Source organism: Accipiter gentilis, chromosome 27 (assembly GCF_929443795.1).
Source record: "Accipiter gentilis chromosome 27, bAccGen1.1, whole genome shotgun sequence".
Lineage (NCBI taxonomy): Eukaryota > Metazoa > Chordata > Aves > Accipitriformes > Accipitridae > Astur > Astur gentilis.
The window spans coordinates 7,404,139-7,426,445 of record NC_064906.1 but is presented as its reverse complement, the minus strand read 5'-3'; the positions used below and the strand labels follow the sequence as shown (position 1 = coordinate 7,426,445).

Genomic DNA, 22,307 nt, shown 5'->3' with positions numbered 1-22,307 from the left:
AGGAAGCAACAAGGGACAATGTAAATGAGATTCAGTGACTAATTTCCCCAGTGGTGGTACTCCTACACATTTTGACTGCAGATCAGTAAGAATATAAATGGTAGAAGAGACGTCCACATTAAATAATGCCAACGGAGAGGAAAAAGTCAAACTGGCTTCAGAAGCAGTTCTGGGAATCTGCAAGCTAATGGGAACAAGCAGGTAAGAGGGAAAGCGGAGGCACTAGTGGGAGTCCAAAACAGGAGACACAGACGCAGAGGGAATCAGCACTCCCAGTAGAGAGACTAGTCTTCTGCTATTTAGGTTGTCTCGCAATGCCAACAATAATTATTGAACCCATCCACCATTTTTTTTTTTTCATTTTTAACATCCAGTAAAAGGTTGGTGATTTTTGTTTGGGTTTTGGGGGGTTTGGTTTTTTTTGAGATATACACTTTGCCCTTAACATATCTCTCCTCTGTTTGTAACAATGAAAATTTGATTACTGGTGATCATCTCCAATACCAGTCTTGAGCCATGATAGCATAAAATATATTGCACCAGCTGATGCAGCATGGTCCTGGATCACTGTTTTGGGTACACAATTACCCCCTTTTCTGGTCTAAAACAAGAGCAGCAAAATTGAAGCTGCTCTTCAAGGTTAGGAATATTTTTTTAAGTTGAACTTAATTAGGCCTTCGGTTAAGAAAATCTGGATGAAATGCCAACACTTACAGTGCAGGAATATATTAGCCATGGAGAGTGCATGTGTCACCTGTGTGTTGGCAACAACTCTATGAATCGTTCATGTAGCTATTAATTCAGACACTGAAGACAGTGTAAGAAAACATTTGTTTTTCTGACGCAATATAGATTGACCATATTTAAAGAGGTGAGGAGGACCTGGATCGAACAGTCCTGTAGATGTGAATGACGCATCTCTTCCTCCTGAAGAAATGTTTTTTCGTCTATTTTGGGAAATGGCTGCTTCAACAATTCCTTCTCCTTGCCGGACAAATGAGATACAAATCCATTCTATTATTATCGTGAGTCTCATATGGGGTCTCATAAAGTTCCCACCAGTCCTGTTTGGGGAAATGTGAGCTGCCCTGTGCGCATCTGACTAGAGCTCTTAGTATTTCATTACATGAGCATATTGTGCACAGCTAAAAGGAATTTTTACTCAGTCAGTGATGCTTCTTTTGTAACTGCTCTTGAAAAGCACTGATAGATCCATGCGAGTTGAGCCTCTTGTGGAAAAAAACCCCCTCATTGCAGCAATCATAGTGCCTTTATAATTAGCTTAATAAAATCCCTTTGTTTTATTGCTCCATAGATAGAAATACTGTCTTGCAAAATGACGGACAGTTCTGAGTTGCAATTAAAAATTTAGTACAACCTTGATACAGCAGATGGAGGACATTAATGTAAGTTTACCGTGAAAGAACAGCACAGTGATGGAGACCAGGGTGGAAAAACAATTAGACATAAGCTGAGAGGGCAGTGACCTACATCCTTTTAGAAGTCATTTGCATATACTGTACTGCACTTTTCACATTTTTGTTGGGTGCTGATAAAGATGTACTTTCTTATGCAATACGTGATATAAAAAAGAAATCGTGAAGATTACAAGGCCATCTTCTTTTGCGCACTTGCAGTTACACGCAAAAATTTTATGAGCATATACACACAACAATGTCCGTCGCTTGTTCACCTATCATCAATTTATTTTTTCCCATTACAATGGCAAGCACGATCTTTCAAAAATAAAATCAGCCCTCTGGTCAGACGACCTATGATGTACCATGCATCTTTATGATATGTTTAAGAAATTCTGCTTTGGGGAATTGCCTTGCGCTACAGAGACAAAGCAGTGTAATTCTGGAGTCTGGGTTACATAAAAAAGAAAACCAAAACCCCCTCATGATCCACCTCCTCCTTCACGCCCTCATCCATTTGCTTTACTTGAGCCAGCAAGCGCTATGTCCAGAGGGCTGTCAGACACAGCAAAGAAACATTCGCAAATACTCAGTTATTGCTACACACAGAAATCGTTCCCTGGCTTCCAAATCGGGGCCACGCGGGCACCGACGGATGAAGAAACATGTCATGACTGGACTGCTACAGCAAAAAGAAAAAAAAAATAAAAATTCGGTCTTTGCAGAAGTCGATGTTGCAAATACGCGTCGAAGAACAACGGCAGAATTTAAGACACGACCATCCATCGTGCTACAGGTGCGTTGCGACAGGCCGACCACCACGGCCACAGCCCCTCTCCGGGCAGAGAACGGCAGCTGCTCTTGACATGTTTACTACCCCCAGCGCTGCCAGACGGGCAGCCCGTCCGGCTTCGGGGGAACTAACCCCCCCGGACCGCCACCTCGTCACCCCGATGCCGCACTCGGAGCCCTACAAGTGGGGATACGCGGATTTTTAGGCTGCAGGGGCGGTTTCTCGCCCTCAGGCCTCCGCACCCGCCCCGCCGGCTGCCGTAGCGGGCCGAGCGGGCTCGGCGCGGGGCCGCATGGGAGTTGTAGTCCCTTTTTTTGGCCCTGCGGCGGGTCATAAAGGGTAAGGGAGGCGGACTACGTTTCCCAAGGTGCACCACGGCTGCCGTTGGCCCGGCGGGGCGGGCTGGCGGCGGAATCGGCGCGGCGGTTGAATGCCGGCGGGGAGAGGGGCGCGATGGAGCTGTCGTCGCTCGTCAGGAAGCTGGGTAACGGCTCCCCTCTCCCTCCCGGGGCAGCGGGCTCGGCTGCCGAGGGGCGCCGGGGCCTTCCCGACCCCTCCGCGGGGCTGCGTGTGTGTGGGGGGGCGGCGAGGGGCCTGCTCCACGCCCGCCTACAGCGCTGTGGGGGTTTCACCCGTGAAACGGGCCCGTCGGTTGCGTGTGGGAGCCCGGCCGCTGGCCTGGGAGGGAGCGGGGGGGGCTGCTTCCTTCCTCGGCAGTCGCGGAGAGCGGCGGTCCCTGCCCGATCTCCGCGTCCACACGGCCGCCCCCCCCCCCCCCCCCGAACCCCTCGCCAGTTTTCCGCCCTGTGTTTTTCCACTCTTCTCCCCGCTGCCGACGTGGGAGGGGACAGTGACACACGGTGGTGCTTCCCTAGGAAACGCCGAAGGCTTTCCCCTTCAGAAAGGGTGCCTGTCGATTCGATAGGCTTGGGTAGATTTTTGTTGGTGTTTTTTTTTTTTTTTTTTTTTTTTTTTGGTCCGATTTGTGAGTCCGTTGCAGCTTTCGGTATCCATAGTGTACTGTGGTAGAAGTTTTCAGAATTGTGTGCTTCAAGAAAAAGGTCGTCCTCATGTTTTACCCTTAGCATCAGATTATATCAGTGTATTTTTTAGAATTTCACACTTTTACACTGGGCAGGCGTACTTGATTAGCTTACTGCTGGTGAGTGCAATCATGTTTCTCTTCCTGGTGAGCATAATACTGACAGCATAAAAGCTAGCTTTTTCACACATCTTTGACAGTATTCTGTTTGTCCAAATAAGAAATAAGTCTTGTCAGATGATTTCATGGGGTTTTTAATCTTTTTTTTTTTGGGGGGGGGGGGGGACAGGTCACGAACTGGCAGAGATAAGAGAACGATCTCTGAAGACTATTCTGTTTAAATTGGACCATAACTTGATTTCATATGCTGATCTGGTCCATGAAAAAGTGCTTTTCCTTAATCTTTTGGAGTGGTTCAATTTTCCAGTTGTACCAATGAAAGAGGAAATACTAAATTTTGTGAACATCTTGATCAAGGTATGACATACTAACATTTATTTGCATTTAAACTATATGTATTTATCATGCTAAAGCTAAATAAAACTGGATGTTATTTGGTTTTGTAGCTCCATGTAATGAGATTTTTAGAGTGTTTTATGAAGACATGAATAATAAAACCACTTACGTGGCAGAAATGAAAACAAATTGAGTGACTTGTAATGGATCAGAGGGATAGTTGAAAAAAAAAAATAATCATTGTTTTCTGGGTTTCTACTTTAGTTCCTCTGCTTCTTCAGTTTCTCACTTAGTGTTTAATTTCTTCTTTGGAACATGATTTCAGCTAAGCACTTGCACTGTTCCTGGAAAGTGAAGATTTGAACAGTGGTGCAGCTTATTTTAAAAAAGTTGAGAAAACGTTACAGGAATTTCAGAGATCTCAGATTCTTACATTCCTTGTATTTTAATCACTAAACAGCAGCTATGCAGTGGGAAAAAAAAATTCCCATCCTTGATAGTGATGGATGGTCTAAACAAATAAAGGCAAAATCTAACTTAAGTTTTCATTACAACTCAGTCTTTCCTTTCCTACTCCTCCCCCCCCCTTCCCCCCCCCCAAAAAAAACCAAACCCAGACAACCCCAAACCTAACAACTGAAACCTTGAGACTCTTCAGGCTAACTTTGTCAGTTATTTGTCCTAATCCTAGCATCCACCTGCTGCTCAGAAAATGATTGGAATTGGTGCAGTGGAATTCTTCTCTCAGCTTCGCCCCAATGTGGATCCAAACTTGCAGGCTATAATTGATGGGATTGTGGATGGACTGTTCTTTCTTCCTTCTGGACTTCCTTCTAGTTCTTTATCAGTATGTTATCAAACTCGGTCTCAGCCTTCAGTAGATCAACCAGGTAAATTACATATTTTGAAGTATGATTTATTTCAAATGAAAGTAAATTAAATGAAAAGCTTCTAAGCTATGAAAAGTTGAGGTTTTGGGGCATAGTAGGCAAATTATTCCTGAGAAATCAGTGAAGTATATGGTAAGCAGATTCTGCCAGAGAAGGTGTGAGTTAAATCAGATAGTGCCATTCCCATGATGGAATTCTCTGCACAAGAACAATCCTGTTGTTTGTAATCAGACCTTCTCTGTCCGTTTCTGCAGTGTGTTATATCTTTGCTATAATGTAAAAGGGCATGACACAGGAGTAACTTCCAAAGACAGCTTTGTGGCAGCAAGTGTAGCAACTTTGGACAAACCCGTAATTAAGCCAGTAGGCTTTCCTGCTTTTCTTTGCATAGTAGACTTTGACTTTGAAAGCAGTTCAAATCTTTTACAAAAAAAAAAAAAAAAAAAAAGGCAAGCAGTAACTGATCCTAGTAGAATTATTTTTAAAAATACATTAGTTGTATGCACTATCTACTTAGTTTTGGATAAGTATTTGTCATAGAAAAATACATAAACTTTGTTTAAGATTTCATATTATGTTTGAAATGCTTCACATTTATGTGAGGTGCTATTATTTGCTTCTGTTATCTAGCGTATTATCTATCTGTCACAATGATTTACAGTGCCTCTTAGATGTAGCCAAGAAGTAAACCCATGTGGTTCTCTTCTTCTGCCTTAAAAACTTTAACACAAAGTATAGAGGAGAAAATTATGTACCATGGAGGTCCTTACTTCGTCCTCCTGGTTCTTGTGGGAAAGACACTGCTGTTATACTGCCTGACACCTCTGTCACTCATGCTGTGCAATCTCAGAAATAAAAGTAATTTTTCTATGATTTCTGCAGCCTATCTAATACTTACGAGTTTTTGTTTGCTAGAACTATGTGGTGGCTGGTGATTGATTTTTTTTTTTTTTTTTTTTTAATTTTTTTTTCTTTCTCTTTTTCTGTTGTTCTTTCTTTCACGTAGGGGCAGATTTTTACCTAAGATTGCCACTGTATGGGGAATAATATAATAATTTTTTACATATGCATACTTAAGCTATATCTTTTTGATTCTACCCAATTGAAGTATTGTACATAATTTCTACTTATGCTGTAAACTGTATACATGTGTGGGTTAAATAATGCTTAATAACAGTAGTGTTGGTTTTTTCTTTCTATTTCAACTTCAGTTACTGGGAAAAATTGTAAACTAATAATCTGGGCATTATCTAGTTTGATCCTTTGAACCAAATATGTTTTGGAGAGATTGATTTTAACGGTGCATACCTTGTGTGTATTTTGTTGTACAGTTTGTGTATTAATTACATGTATTTAATAATATACATACTATATACAGGGGGGACATCTTTTCAGATAATCTGAAAAGATAGCAGTTTTGGTAGAAAAAGGTTTTGAGTGGTTAATTTAAAAAGTTAATTTTATTACTACATAGGTAGAGTAGAAGGAAATGGGGTTTTTTGGCTGCCAGTTCTCCATCAGGCAATACATTTTGTTTAATTGTTTTTGCTATTGCTTGTATGGTATGTGAGGTAGTGTAAGAAAATGGAAAAAAAACTTTACAGTTGCAGAATATGATTATAAAAACCAAACATCAACACATTCTTTTTACTCCATTTTCCTGATCATCTGAGAGTATTCTAAATCGGTTTCCTTAATAGGTTAAAACTCAAGGGCAAAAGGGAGGCAGTTCAGGAAAAGCATGAACAAAAATTTTGTTTTGCTTTTGGTTGGTGGGTTTGGTTGTTGGTTTTTTTCTGTGTGTGTACATTTTTTAAATTTACCCTTTATTTGTTTTAGTTCTGCCTCAAGAGGAGTTATTCACTGGATATTTTTGTCAAGGTAGAAGTCATCTGCCACAGTTAGAAATACCTCCCAAAAGAACAGTTGGTATGTGTAGTTATAAAATAAGAATATATTAATTACAGAAAGTGCGTAGAGTTGTAATTTAGATAGAATTCCATTGCAAATATTGTTATTGGCTCTTCTTTTTCCTGTTGTTATTCTGTGAAATCTAGTATCACAGAAACTACAATTATAATGCTTATAAAAATGACATTCATCTTGATAGATCTTTTTCTTTTCTAGTAGATAGTGTAACTCTTTGGAATATGTAAAGTATGTTAAAATATGCTGTAATTTAAAAAATTATTTAAATTACGAATTCAGAAGGTCTGTTTTCCATAATCAGAAGTGGCTGTTTAAGTACCTTTTTATTTCAACAAAGCTTAGTCTGAAGTACCTTTCTGCTTTTTGGAAAACTAGATTAGGTGCTTTAGAAGTCTTCACCTTGTATCTAAGTAAAAACCAGTGTTATGCTTGTATTTTTTGTCAGTAAAATTATATTAAATGTTTCACTGACAAACATTATTTTGCCTGTACCAATATACTAGCAGTTCACAGGGAAGTGTCATATTCAGCATACAGTACAGTGCTGAGAACTAGATTTTTAAAAGATGGCTTTGGAGTTACTGCATGTAAATCACCAGATTACTTTTTTAGCAGCATATCAGCTATCTTTAGAATTGCACAATAATTATTACAAACTTTAACTTAAAAATAGCTTTAAAGTTATGTTAGTTAAAAAGTTTTATTATGTGTCATAATTTAGTAACAACTATAATTTGTACTGCTTTAAAGAGTAAAAGCATGAGGTCACTTTTCCATTTTTAGAGATCATGCTAATAAATATTCTTTAGTAGCAGAACAAATTATAATTTGAAAGCATGATGTGGGGGATCGAGAACTCTTCCACTAATGCTGTGTTTTCTGTATGCTAAAACTTTCTTCAATAAACGTATTTTATTTTGATTTGAGATGACCTTAGTACTTTTTTGGTATTGCTGAAAACCCTTATTAGAAACACTTGAGTTTGTGTGAGTCTATATTTAGTAAAAGGTATTTCTATTTCAAATAGTATACAGTTCATAAGTTTTTGACTTTGCCATGGAAACAGTGTCATACTTATATAAAATATACTCCAAAATGTCCACACTCTTTTTTTGCAGTGAAATGCTTGAAATTTTCCACATTTCCTTGGCTAACTCTGACTTCAACAGATAGACATGTTCTGTCATCAAATGAAAGGTACAGTAATAGAAACATTAGTTTGCTTGTAGTTTTTATTTTTCTTAGGTAAGACTGGTTCTAAATTTCTGTCCTTCTGCATCATTAGACTTTTCCTGTAAATAACCTAATGAGTTAATTTTTGATAAACGATCATAAAAGCTGCACTGAAGTTGGGCAGAGCAGATAAACAGAGTTGTAATAGGACAAGTTTTATGTTAATGTCACTCTCCATTCTTTGTGTTTAATTCAGAATACCTTTTTTTTGTTGTTCATGCCACTTCAGTTTGTCTTCTAAATTTCTCAAGTGGATCAGAGTTTTCATTCAGTTAATTTTAGAGCAAGCTGGAATAAAATCACTATATAGTTCACCTCCATGACCACTTGGCAGAGAAATCCATACTTCCACTAGTAGGTTAACTAGGTTTAGGCCAATAAGTTTAGGTACAATGTCTCATCCAGGCATTGAGTCATTCAGATCATCCTCTGCAGCAATTTTTGGGGGGCTTTAACTTCCATTTAGAAAAAACAGTGTTTGAAGTGGCCCAAGGAAAAGTTCTGTAGTTGGGATTCCTTATGAGTTGATCTAGTGTAGTCAACAATGCAGTATCACGGACTAGACTACTTAACAAGTCTATTCTTAATTGTAAGCTTTCTTGTAATAGGTTTTTAGGTTTTTTATTTTCTTTCGAAAGATGTCTGAAGCTGGAAAACCTCTTTAATATTTAATTTCCTTTATGGCTGAGTCCAGAAAAGGGATGCTGATCCTTAAAACTGGACATGTTTGATTTTTAATTTTCTTACAGTGGTTTCAGAAACAGTGGTTTCTGAAACAGTAGAAAAAAGAAAAATGAAGTAGAATACACGAAAGGTTCTTATTATTTAATAATATACATGCTAGAGAATAACTAATAAATTTCTTCCTTTGTGTGACTTCCCACATATGTAATTCAAGTGCTTTGAAGTTATACATGAAACTTAGTAATGAAAGAAACTTTCTTATTGATAAGAATTGGATTACTTGCTGTACCACTGAGATAATCACTAGCTTCACAGGGAATTTCCAGTCTTTCTTAACTTAATTTCAAATTCAGAATCAATAAAGTTATTTCTCTTCTGGGAACTTTATTTTACATGTGGTTTGATAACAGCTGGAATTGAGTTTGTTCTTTATTGTATACAGAATTATCATAGCTAAGGAATAATTCAAGTTTAAAAACGGTACAACAATAGAATTACAGCATTTTTTTTCTTTAGGTTCTTCATTGTGATTATAACTTTCTTGTAAAGACTTGTTCAAGCTAATGATTACCGGTTCGTTTTTTTGTTTGTTTTAATACATATTTAAATATGAACTGCATTTCTAGCTCTTTGAGAAGTAACAACCAAAGTTTAATTTGGAGTACGTGTGAGCTTCTTCAGGATGTGATTATGCAAGATTTTCCTGCTGAGATCTTCCTTCAAAGGCCAAAGATTGTACAGGCAAGAATTCACATAAAGTTTAAGGTTTTTATTGTGCTATGGTATAAGTTGTGCCAAGTAAAAATTGATGTAAATGATACAATTAATTTCTAAACAAAAAAGCTAAACAAAAGTACCTTTATGTAAACTTTAGGATCATGGAAAAGGGGACATTAGCTATGTATTGTGTTTAGAAAGTTACTTAGTTGTAATAATGTATATTGCTAATCAGTAGTGAAGTGTGTAGTAAAGTAATACTTTGTTTCTTCTGGATAAGATAAAATTGTGTCACTGTCACATGCACACCCTCTAATGGGCTCCTATAATGGAAGTAGTGACGTTATTTGAAATATGTGGAACTTGGTTTTTCCCTTAGGACTGATAGTCTTTCATTCAGTACAAAACCAGTAGTTAAACTTATTTGTTCTTTGCTGTGATTTTTAAACACTTAAACGTCTGTGAACTATATTTACTGCAAGACTTTTGCTGGCGTGGGTGTTCATGAAGGTGCATTAATGTTCAGCTACTAGCGTTGATGGTTTTGTATTTGCAGAGTCTTTTGTCTCTACTAAACCTGGCTTTTGGAGGAGATGGAAGACATCGGTTAGCTTTGCAGGCTGTGTCATGCCTGCAACAGTTGTGCATCTTCTTGAGAAGCAGACTTAACTTCCACAGAGATCCAAGTTTTTCTTCCACAGAGCAAGGTAGGTATTTTTAAATATTTGAAATACTGTTTCAATGTTTGAAATATTGTTGTGTTTTTACTACAGGTAAGATTATCTAAAATTATATACAAAAAAAAAAAGAGCCAACCCATAGCTTTATAGCAAATGTAATCTTGTGAAACTTTTGCTAAATGATGTTGTTCTGTACTATTCATGTTAGTGAATATATTTGGAATACCTGCATTATTTTAAAATACTTACTCATTTTTACAATTTCCTATGATTATCCATTGATCAACTTTTTCTCAGTATCCACCTGTTTGTGTGTCAGCAGGAGAGGGATTTTTTTTTTAACTAAAACTAAATGAAATCTGTAAAATAAAAGTGGGCAGAGTTTCAGAAAAGTTTTCAAGCTATTGGTGCTTAACACTTTGGTTACTAATTCCATGAGCTGTGTTAATTTTCCTTTTTTTATATTGTGATGGCTAAAAGTAGTTTAATCATTGTTTTGGATTTTACAGTCATTAGGGCTATTTCACAATGTTCTCAATGCTTAAACTTTGTAGATTTAATAGTGTACATTAGTTATGGTCTTCCTGTTTCCATTTTGTCAGCTGAATATAATCAAGTTTTTTTTCTGTAAATTGGTAGTCTGGTTCTGTTCATAAGATTGCCACTATATTTGGTGTCTTAATAAATGATACTGGCTGTTTTTTTGCACAACATCAACAAATCCAATAGCTTTAGTCAGACACTATGTTTGTATTTTTAAAACTCAAGATTTATTATTCAGCTGTCATTTTCAGTGGTTTTGCCTTGGAATTGAGTTACCACACTCTGTGCCACTACTTGCCAGTGATAGGTTGTCCTAGCTTGCTAATATTTACTTGGTGTTTTCCATATCCTACTTTAGTTACTTTTACCATTACTTCACTATGTAGTATCTTTCAGAATAATGGATTCCACTAAGTAAAAATATGATTTGTGTTACATAAAGGCACAGCTTCCCAGAATTCATCTATATCTTACTGTCAAGAAGCAAGAGGTCATCCTCGTTCTCGGAATCCATCACCTGGAAGTAGTAGCCCTCGGCCATCTGTGATTGGACGGACGGTTCAACGTCCTAGAGGAGATGGTCAAGATTGGGATGCGGCATCTTCCAGGTGAATAAAATAGGAAATAACTTACACTTCAATTAAAAAATTATTAATACAGGATTATATCATCAGCTGCTTGTCAGCCTGTGGGATGTTGCGAGAGTTTTGTGAACCTGTGAAAATTCAAACCACGTTTATGAATTGAACAGTTAGTTCTCTAAGTGGTGTTCAGAATACATAAGAACAGTTTTACCTGCCACATTCTGTACCCAACCAACATTTTTAATGGGATCTTAGTGTCAATTGTTATCGCTTGTGCATGTGTTTGTAAGACACAGAAAAGCACTTATTCAGGCTATTGCCGTAAAGTCAGGGATTTTTCCTTTTCTTCAGCAGGTGACCCCATAAGTTCTTTTAAGTTGAATGGCCATCCCATACAGTGTACATTACTGTCAAAAATGCTATGCTGTATGAAGATTTCCATTAAAGTCTTGAAACCTTGTTGTTAAATCTGATAACAAATTTCAGTTGTATAAGACCTAAAAATTCGACTCCAATATGAAATTATGAATTGCCTGCATACCCTCAAAATGTTCAGGTGTTTGTTTGGTGTGGTTTTGTTACTCATCTTGACACAACAGACTTAAAGCTGCTGTTCAAGATCCAATGTCTTTTAGTATGTGGAAATTTAAAAGTTCTTGTGAATCCTTACTGTGTTCTTGTTGGTAGTGTTTTTGAGTCTCATGCTCACTGCCCATGAATCCCATTTCTTAAAAAGATGTAATTTAGCCCAAAGACAGCATAAAGGAAAACAGAACGTTGAACAGAAAATATGATAGAGGGAAATGACTATAGTGTTGCTCTGATGTTGCTGATTTTGATGTGGAAGAGCTGCTTTTACTGAATCTTGTCTTTTTCAACATAATTGCAATATAAAATATTTGTTTATTGCCATTCTCTATTTAACTCTTCTTTTTCCTTGTTCTTAAATCTTGAGACTCTTCAATCTATCTGTTTGTCTGTTTCAAATTCTGCCTGGAAACTTAACCTTTCCTCTTCTGAATTGTTTTTATGATTGATACCTCTCCTTTCTTACGCTCTGGTAAGTGCAATCAGAACCACTATGTATTGCTGAACTCTTCTATTTTGCTGACCTCTTAAAATGAGTTGGCTTTTAAATTCTTAATTGCTTTTCTTTAGACATCTTTTACATTTAGACAATATAATGTAACACAGCCATGCCACAGTTCAGTTTCTTCAGCTTGTTTAATAATAAAAAAAGCAACCAAACAAAAAAACAAATATAAAGTCATACAGGTTTTTTAAGCAATTCAAGATTGTTAAATGCTGTTTAGGATAAGAAGAAAAACATTTAAAAACACTTGTTCTGAGTTGTATCAATTATAATGCTGCCAAGAGAATTAGATTTTTCTTGAAAGCAGTTGAAAAATAATAAAATTGTGAACTATATATAGAGCTCAAATTTTAAAATAATGATATATATAATAACTATATGTATATTTTGTAATACATACTTGGTTGCGGTTAAGGCTTTCTTGGGCAAGGGAATATTTTCTGTTTTACAGTGGACAAGGAAGTCCTACAGGCTTAAACATAGGGCACACTTAATTTTCCTTCTAAGAATTCTTGTGGCTAGCCACACAGAATGTTTTCAATGTAGTAGGTATAGTTCAGGCTGAAATCTGATTTAGTAAGTGGTCTTGCTTCAAGCAACTGATAGACTTTGTTCATCAAAAATAACATGTCAAATCAACTGATTTTTCTCTTGCAATATTGTATTCATTGCATGTGTATTTCTTCCAGTACACGTTTCTAAGTGCATTTGAAGATGACTGCCAAAACAGTAGGCGTTCACTTATGATGCTACCAGTTCTGACATTTAAAAAACCAACCAACCGAAATCCTCCCCTTCCTGCAACACTGGTAGATAGCAGAGAAAGATTGGGATGGAAGGAAGGATATGCATTAAGGAGGAAGACATTAAAATACTTGGTGCTGGTTTTAACATCTATAGATATATGGGTTTTCTCTTTGCAAGAGTTAACTCTGTCTCTTTTTTTTGTTCGTTTTATTTTGTTTTGTTTGTTTGTTGTTTTAAGTGGAAACAGTACTCAAGCAAATGCAAACTCCAGAATCTCTCTGCATTCCCCACCTGATGTAGGACAGATTGACCTACCAGATGCTGAAAATGAGGACGCTTTGGAATTACAGATGAAGCAACTTAGCCTTCCTCAGTTCTGTGTTTCCATCTTGGAAAATGCAATACCTCTTCTAAGAACAGGTGAGAAAGTTTAAGCATTTCACTTATGTATCCTTCCCATCTTTAGTACAAACCTCTTAAGTTGGTATTATGAGACGAGAACCTCAAATAAATAAGGTACAGATGATTACTGATATACTATAGCTAGTTATAACAGTTCTAGGGACTTTGTTCAGATCATAAATCTTGAATCTTCTGGTTGATTTCCAGAATGCCTGCAGAAGTTTCAAGTGCTTTTTACTGATGGTGGGAAGTAGTGGTAGGAAAAAGTGGGTGTGTGGTGGAAAAATGGTGTGGCTGGATAAAATGTCATTCAAGAAGATGAAAAAATAATGACACTTAAAAAACATGTTCTGATCTCTTTGAGCATAGAGTTTTTCTCCTGTTGAAGAAATAATAAACAAGAATTCTGGAAAAAGGTTTTATTCTTTATGAATGCAGTAACAAATTTTAATTATGTTTTAAGAACCATAAATAATGATAGTCTAATTGCAACAAATGATTTTTATTTTAATTTACAAAGGTTCTAAATTGCAAAGCGTTCTTGAAGGACAGTCTTTTTGCTCTCAAGTTGTTTAAAACAGTATTAGTTGTAAAACAATGTCATTCAAAACGGGTATTGGTACATGTGGTAAGGTTTGCAAATAGAGGAGCTGGAAATGTGTATCTATCTATAACTAGAATACTAAAAGTTGTTTTTTTAATATCCCTGTCTACATGAATTGGGTAGAGGCTTTAACTTAAAAAAATTCTATGAAATATGTATGAAACTTCCATTTTCATGATTGTTTATATTTTTTAATGACTTTCTGTTCTGTTGCAAAATACTGATTTACTTGTGTATTTCACAGTAACATCAGCATTAATATGTGTCCACAGGAAAATTTATTCAATCTTCATTTTTTTGCTAATAAAATAAACTAAAATGAATACAAATTTTGTTTTACCCTTTCAGAATAGTGATATTTAAATATTCATTCTGGCATCTTCTCTTTTATTTATAATGTAAAACTGCAGAAAATGCGTTTTCTATCTTTTCCATTTCTGGTGCATGTCACTTCAAATTTGCAGAGTTAAAGTATAGTGAGTTTTTCCATCTTTCAAAATTCTTTCTTCGCATCTTATCTTAGAACTAAAGTATCATTTTCAGATGAAGTTGATCTGTCTTTGTTTCTCTTGCCCTCAGTTTTTTCACACTCTTTAAACTCTTCTTTCTTCCACTGTGCTGTAATGAGACATAGATTGTAAGCAAACTAATATTTTTATCCTGTTCCTATTGATCTGAAGTCCTGTGATCTGAAGGCACACTGTGATACTGTGAGACAGTAACAATCAGTAATGCTCTTTCTCATGTGGTTATATTTGCTGAACTGTTTTCGTCAGTAAAATCAACAGGCACTTTTATTAACATTATTATCACCTTATACAGTATAATGTAGATTTTTTTTTTTTAAACTGTTTAAATTACTCGGTAAAGGAAAAACAGTAAGCTTACTGCAAAATTTGCTTGCATTTTACAATATAATGTATATTTCAATTAAGCTTAAATTCTGTTCCTTGTGGAGATGTTGGTTGGAATCTTTTTTCCTTTTTGCTGACCTGTCTTGTGAGTGAAGTCCTTTCAGAAATCAATAGTAGTGTGGGTTGTGGTTTTTTTTTTTTGTTTGTTTGGTTGGGTTTTTTTTAATCAGTTTTGAGCTACCATACTTGTCTGAAGTTCAGTGTTTATACTGAGTGTCTTAAAGTCAATTATTTAAACTGGAACACCAAAAGATTTGTTTTACAGTCATTGATTATATCTGTCATACTGTGCATTTAGTAATAATGACCTCTTAGCGTATACTTATTGCCACAGGTGTTGGGAAATGAGTATTTTGCTGATTCATATAAGAGTGTGGTGGTATGAACTTGCATGTCTGTAGATCATGGCAGCTACAGCAAAGCATTGTTGCAGATGTTATGTTTAGTTATTAACTTAAAAATATTTCTGAAACTATAACTCTAGTTAAACCCACCATTATATAGTACTTGCATTATAATGGAGAAATTTATTAAGTCACCTTTCAAATATTTTAAGCACAGACATTTGATTAAGAATTTGTAAAATAGTTAGGAAGAGAGAAAAAGTGCTTTTTTGAGTTTTCAGGCATATACTTTTCAAATTGACAACGTTTTGCCTAAAATAAATGGAAAACAGCACTTCTGTGAGACAGGAAAAAGCAAGCTTTCAAAAAAGCCCTCTGTCATTATCTGCCATATGCTCACTCAGAGCAGATCACTTAAGCTGCAAATTGCATGAGCTGTGGACATTGTCACTACATATATAGTCTCACACACACATATATGTTTTTTCCTCAAGTATATCAACAAGGCTTCTACAGTGTGTAAGATCTACAAAAGATAGAAAAAGTGACAAGGAAATTAATGTTCAATCATAACAAGCAGTAGAGCTTGCTTTTTTTTTTAACAGATTTTGAAGGATGCAAAATTTTTATGGTAGTTAAAAAATAAATGGGAAATTCAGTGGTGATGTGTGAAATCTATCCATGGTCTTAAATAGAAACATACCATCAACAAGTAACTAAGCCAACAGTTGCACTAAATAGAGTATTTGGGGGAAACTGTTACTGTATGGTTCCCTAGGATGCCAGACAATTTTGGCATCCTCTGTTGTATGAGGTTGAAAATATTTGGTCTGGCTCCAGATATTCTGCCTTGTTCTTCATGAAACCTTCTAGCCTTTGACTGCTTCTCTATTGTCTCATTATCTGGGGAGATTAGGGGGAGGCTTATATTTGTAGTAAATGTAGGCTGTAAATGTTTAACCTCAGGCCAGATTTCTTTGCGGCCCTTTGTTCAAGCACAAAACTGTACAAAGTATAAAAGCCACTAATAGACAGACAAGATTAGAGTTGTTATTAAGAGATACTGAGTCGGAAGGAGCAATGAAAATGAATAAATATTAGCCTAAAAAGAAGCAGGGAAAATTGTTAGAGAGAAAAGTACAAGTGGATAAAGTGGATATTCATCTCCTTGCCTTTCAAAAGATCTCAAACAAAATAATCCAGGAAGACAGCTACTGCTGCTATACCAAAAATGCAGTTCAACAGGAATAGGTGATACATATGGAAGATCTGTAACCTAGCTGGCTGGGTAGGGGAAATAAGTGACTTTATGCTGAACTTCAAAGAAGTACAGTAATAGGGTTTACAGCTGTAATAAAATTTATGTAGTACTGTAGGATTTAAGGAAATGCAGTCTTTTTTCAAGAATACAATTGTTGTCTTCTGTGATTCAGAGCTATTGGTGGTTGAGGGCAGTTAGCATTAGTTTAGTAGAAGTGTATAGCAAAACTAAAATATCAGAATTTCAGATCTGGAATAATCGCTTGTTCTAAATGGTGTTTTCTGAATATCATAATATAATATTTTGTCTGTATTTGAATTTTTCTTCTCATTTGTATTCCTAGGCAGTAGGAGAGTGACGATGGAGGTTCTTGAATTGCTTGTTGAAGACATGTTCCTTATTGGTGATGCTATTTCTGAAAATGTTTGGGAAGATGATAGCCTTTTTGCATTGGAATTGGTAAGATTCTTTAGGCTTTGATCAGCCATTTTTAACAGTCTGCTTTTATAAGCCTCTGACATTTTCTGCAGTGATTCATATACATGTCTAATCTGCTGCTGAGCTACCCTTTTGAAAATCTTAAATAGTTTATTACTAGTTCTATCACCGGCACATTATTATTATTTTTTTTTTTAAAAATGCAAGTTCTCTTACTAGATGATACTTGAAGTTTCACCTCACAAAAATAAGTAAGGAATTTTGTCTTTTAGTGAAAGGCTGTTAAGCAGCTATTGAGAGAAACATGTGTAGGGAAGGGGATCTGAGGGAAAAGTACTGACTATAGATGTTGGAGACCAATTTGATGTAAATGACAACTTTGACTTTCTTTACTCCTTATAAACTATTTGTTTAAAATTAGGGAGGTAACTGTTGAGATCCAAGACTGCACTTGTAAGATACGTGGTACTCATTTCCTACACAGGACCTATAGATGCCTGCACAGATTTCAGCTATCCTTAACTCTGTTGCTTTCCTGGGAAAGAAAGGAGAAGGCTTTTTGGCCCAGGAGAGATTCAAAGCATTAAGATGCTGTTGACCAAACAATTTAAATTGCTGGAAATACATATCAGAGCACAGCTGAGAGTTGTTATATACATGAAATATCAAATTAGTGAATGACAGATGAAGTAATAATGGCTGACTTGCTTTTTTTGAAGACCACTGAAAGCTGAAACAAGCCAGCCCGACTTAGACATGTAACAAGCATACTAGAGTTGCAGACTGAAACTTGTCTAAAAACTTGAGTTAAGTGTAGTCTTAAATGCACATGATTTCATTTAGAATTCATGAAAATACCACTGAATATGAAAAAATGGTATTTCAATAATTATTAAAATATTACTGTAGGCTTCTCTATTCTCTATTTCACAAATTAGAATATTTGTTATTTATAGGACGTAGCAGCGAATGAGAACTTTTTTCTTTGAATCTCGTGTACTAGATAGTTATAACTGATCAACATCAAGTCGGTGCTGAAGATTCCTTGCAGAACATTTAATCTAAGAAGCTTAATATAATCTTTTGTCTCATTGTTGTATGACCTGAATCAGTATATTCCACTGCATATAAATCTGTCAAACCACAGTAGAAACTGTGAGAATCATCACATGTATATCCTACTGATTGTTGTTAGTAGGATAATGTCTGTTTCCAGGCTACTAAGAAGCAAAACTCTGCAAATAAGCTGGGTAATTGTATATGATTATATTGATTTAAAAAAAAATAATAAAAAAAATCTTTGCTGAAATAACTTCATTCCATTGGTAGAGTTTTGAGATTTATTAGTAAAACACTTTTCAGATATAAAATTCACCTCCCATAGAAGGTTATGAATCTACATCAATTTATGATGCAGAGCTGGACTGTGCAGTGCAATTCAATAAAGCTAATTTTGATAAAGCAATTGCATGGCAGGAGATAAAAACAGCTCTTCAACTTTCTTAGTGTTTGAGTAAATAAAAATAACTGAATGGACAATTTTAGGAAACAACTGTTAAACTTACCTTTATATTATTTAGTACTATATCAAATAAAATGTCTTTTATTATAAGCAGAATGTGTTTTTGGAGTTGATAGGCTTCAGTGCTTAGGAAACATGCTTCCTCTTTGTGTTTTGTATGGCTCCAAGGGAAGGAGCTCATGTGTCTCCTTTCTAGGAAACTTGAAAGCATTTCTTGCGTAACATTATTGCTTTGTTTCTTTGTTTATCCAATTTTAAAACTCTGCACTGGAATATCTTTGTGAAAAAGAGGTATTTTGGAAAAGCCCTTCAAAAATACTTAAGTTTGTAACTGTATGTATTTTGTGCAAGTTCTTATGCTTCCTTCCTCCAGAGTAAAGTTTTTACTGTTTTCCAGTTTGGCATGTGTATGTAAGTGCAATTTGATTCTGCCATGTCAAAAAGTTAGATACTGCAGATTGCTGTAGCCCCTCAGCTTTTTTGGATCACTAGCTTTGAGACAGTCATCCCTGTCTCAGGGAGGAATACACTTTTTTTTAATCTGTTGATTTGAGACTCCATGGTCTTGAAGCAGAGCCTCTTCCTATTTCTGCAAACTGTAGCAGGGCAGAGAGAAACTTACATTTTTGAACTCCTGAAGATGAAAATGAATCCTTTTCATATTCCTGTGTAACAACATGTGTTGATAATTACTTTAAAAGACTGATTTGATTTAGTCAATTGCTTCTTGTCATTTTCTTCAACTATGTTGAGTCAGATAAACAGTGCTTAACTGCTTAGCAGTGATTATAAATTTCTGGAATTAATAAGCTAAATCTCACATGTGCTATTGCCTTATTAATCATTTTTTGGCATTCCAAAACTGGTAACTGAAATTAATTTGACCTTTGTTCAAGTGTCCTTAAGTACAAACCTGGCTTTTTCAGGTGACCAAAATTCTAGAAACTAATTTTGTTTTCTCCAGTGTCGGTGAGCTGGATTTATGCAAATGATAGTGGTTCTAATGCACAGTTCTGTTCAGATGACAAACAAAATGCCGTGTATTTTGTACCATTTCTGCATTTTTAAGTTATTTGGATAATTGTGTTAATGATGCTATGAGTGTTGTATAAACACTGTAAAGATACAGTAATGTTGCAATTATTTCTAATGATTGTATTTCTGATTTTGTTTTCAGAAAGACAAATTGCTTCTGGTTTTGGGTTTGCTTGGAGAAACTATATTATATCACAAAACTAATATAAGTGCAGAGCAGCCCGAGGTGATGTTGGTGCATCACAGAATGGCATTTATCAGCATTTCACTCTTCACTGTTAGATTACTGCAAATACTTCTCCCTGTAGAAAAGGTATGCCATCACTAATTTTAAGTGATTGTTTTTTGGTTTTGCATCCTAAGAGGGCAAAAAGTGATACCTTCCTCAGTGATTAATACTGGGAAAATAGCCACTGGACAGAGAAATTAATCTGATTTATATTGGCTGATGTATGATCACAGAAGGCAACTTTGTCCATTCTTCAATTATCAGTGCATTCTGCAAAATCTTCTGCATATTTCAAGTCTTCAAAAAACATTTTTAATAGAGTATTTTAATGAGGTTTTGAAATTCAGTGTTCTTTTTCCTCCTATAGTGTTTTTTTCTGGTATGTTGTATAGTCTGCCAAGCTGTGCTGCCCCCTGCTCATTTATACTATGTGCAAGTAAGGCTAAGTAAGACTAGAACTACATAATGTTTAAAATCATTACTCTTGATCTGATGGAACATAGTAAGCAATTATGTGTTATGCATCGTAGTGATTTTAATTATTCTTTGCTTCCAATGCTTTTTAAAAGAAGTTCTTTTGTAGCTCTTGAGTTGGTTTGTTTATTATTATTTTTTTCCTGTTTATTTCAGGGTGGGGTCCAATGATTGGAAGTTTTTGTGGGATGGAAAGTGTTACAAGATGTTTAAACCTGTATGGGTTTACTTTTCTGGATCAGTTTTTATTGCAGTGTAGCTCTTTTTTAGACATTGTTCAATCTGAGTAGTAGATTGATTTTCAGGCTTTTTGTCACAAATGTTAAGTCTTCTAATATAAGAAGTCTCTTGTACTTGCAAATAAGTGTAGACATATTAATCTAATGACTTTATAATTTTTGTCTTTTTGTTCTTATGTATATAATACAAAATTTCAATTCTGCGTATGACAGAAGTTGGAAAAAAGTTAACTGTATTTGAGGTCAATTTTAGTTGAAGGAATACTGAACACTTGCAGTAAAAAAAAACCAAAACAACAGCAACAGAAATACCAGTTCTTAGTATGTGATATTACTATATGGAATTGTAGACTGCTTTTACTACAGAAATAATTGTGGTCTGTGTATTCTCTGCCATCTAGTGGTTAGACAGTAGATTGACCCAGGCCAGTGGAGTTGGTAGTGCTGTGGCTGGATCACATACAACTTTTGTGACTGGTTGCAAGTCTGACATTAGGACTGACATCTAATGAACTCTCACTTTTAATAAAAAAAATAATAATTCTCATATAGAACTCATTTGATATGTGTTTCTTTCTCTCATTTTTAAGTAGCAGCAATAGTGATTGTACTTGTTGAATGACTGCAAGTGCTGTTGTTGGTTTTATTTTATTTTCAGGCTGTTGTTCTGACAGTTATTTTCTTGTTCAAAGGCGAGTAAAGTTTTACAGAAGAGTTTGCTGAACGCTTTATTTCTTCTCTCTCTGGATGTATCCTTCTCCTTGGAATACCCAAGCATTCATGAATCCGTTGCAGCCTATCTGGAGCAGATGAGTACTGAGAACTACAGTATTTATAAACAAGCTTCAGAAGCTGCGTATTCGATCGAATGCACTTGTAGCTTTATGGTTGAAGTTCATAAGAAGGTGTGGAATTTTATTACATAAAATATTTCCTGTAGCCAAATTTTGTTCCTCCACTTTCCTTTCTCCCTGGTAAAAACTATAGTCTAGCATAGCCGAAGAAAATTCATAAGTATGAGTATTCTATACCATGCAAGGTGTAGTTAATTTATATTTTTTTCCAGTAATACTACTCATGATATTTGTAAAAATCTTATCCTAAGTAAAAACAAAGAAATAAACACTTGGAGGTTGGAAGTGGGCACAAGACCTTTTATGGGCAAAGAAGTAAGAAAGAAGCAAATAACTCTATTTAAATATAGTGTGTGTGTGTATGTTGTCCAGTATTTAAGTAGTTCAGAAAATTTTAGTTCCCAACTACTTGGCAATTGTAGCTCTGATAAACTACTACTTTAGACTGTGTAAGCTTTGTGTTTCACTTTGTTATGAAAACAACTAAATTACTTTCCTTTATTAGTTAGTAGTTAAGAGACTAGTACATTACCGAAATACTTTTTTCCATTATCCAAATGGACAAGTAATTGTGCAAAATACTTGATCCATTGATAGTAAAATAAATGAATAAAATACAGCAATATAAATGTAGTGGTATCTTAAATCTTGAGTTAATCTATCCTTTATATAGGCAGGTTCTGAACTTAATAGAAGCAATACTTTGCTCATAAAATACTGTGTACAATGAAATTATGAACCATTTAAATTTGATGGAGTTGTTTAATGTATTTGGTAACCAAAAGTATAAAGATGTATGTACTTAAATTTAAAAAAAACAAACTAGCTCTTTAACATTAATAGTGAATTGTTCAAAGTTTAATAGTTAAATCTTTCATTATAGTCTTCTTATAAAATGCATGTTGATTTAAAAAATTTTTTTTGATTAAAAGCTTAAAGTATTCAAGGATGAGTCTGTTCTTGGGCATTTTAGAAAGTGTTTTGAACAGACTTATAGTGTTCATGCTGTGAAATGTTAGACATATATTATTCACATTGACTTTAATAGAAGTTTATTTGGATTCAGCAGCTGAAGGGTTTTCAGCTCCCAGGAGTAGGTTCTAAAACTTGTTTGTTGACAATCTATTGAATTTAATAATCAGGTTAATTATAAACTGAAAGGCTGAACCAAACCCTACTTAG

The 22,307-nt window shown here is 35.4% G+C and overlaps 1 protein-coding gene across 5 annotated transcripts in view; it reads left to right on the top strand.

Annotated features, from left to right (window-relative positions):
- The first annotated feature begins 2,607 nt into the window (after window positions 1-2,607).
- The window catches only part of RTTN (rotatin), a 90,029-nt gene continuing 70,329 nt past the window's right edge, over window positions 2,608-22,307 (top strand). Inside the window, exons 1-12 of one of the 5 annotated variants that reach the window (XM_049830285.1) lie at window positions 2,608-2,695; window positions 3,543-3,730; window positions 4,401-4,599; window positions 6,439-6,528; window positions 7,647-7,725; window positions 9,072-9,186; window positions 9,719-9,869; window positions 10,828-10,993; window positions 13,057-13,229; window positions 16,678-16,793; window positions 19,472-19,642; window positions 20,964-21,176. In XM_049830285.1, coding sequence (XP_049686242.1) covers window positions 2,665-2,695; window positions 3,543-3,730; window positions 4,401-4,599; window positions 6,439-6,528; window positions 7,647-7,725; window positions 9,072-9,186; window positions 9,719-9,869; window positions 10,828-10,993; window positions 13,057-13,229; window positions 16,678-16,793; window positions 19,472-19,642; window positions 20,964-21,176 — 1,692 coding nt within the window. In that variant the 5' untranslated portion in view covers window positions 2,608-2,664. Of the gene's footprint in view, window positions 2,696-3,172; window positions 3,374-3,542; window positions 3,731-4,400; window positions 4,600-6,438; window positions 6,529-7,646; window positions 7,726-9,071; window positions 9,187-9,718; window positions 9,870-10,827; window positions 10,994-13,047; window positions 13,230-16,677; window positions 16,794-19,471; window positions 19,643-20,963; window positions 21,177-22,307 lie in introns of those variants that run through there. The other 4 variants (XM_049830284.1, XM_049830287.1, XM_049830288.1 and 1 more) reach the window with 4 other exon arrangements.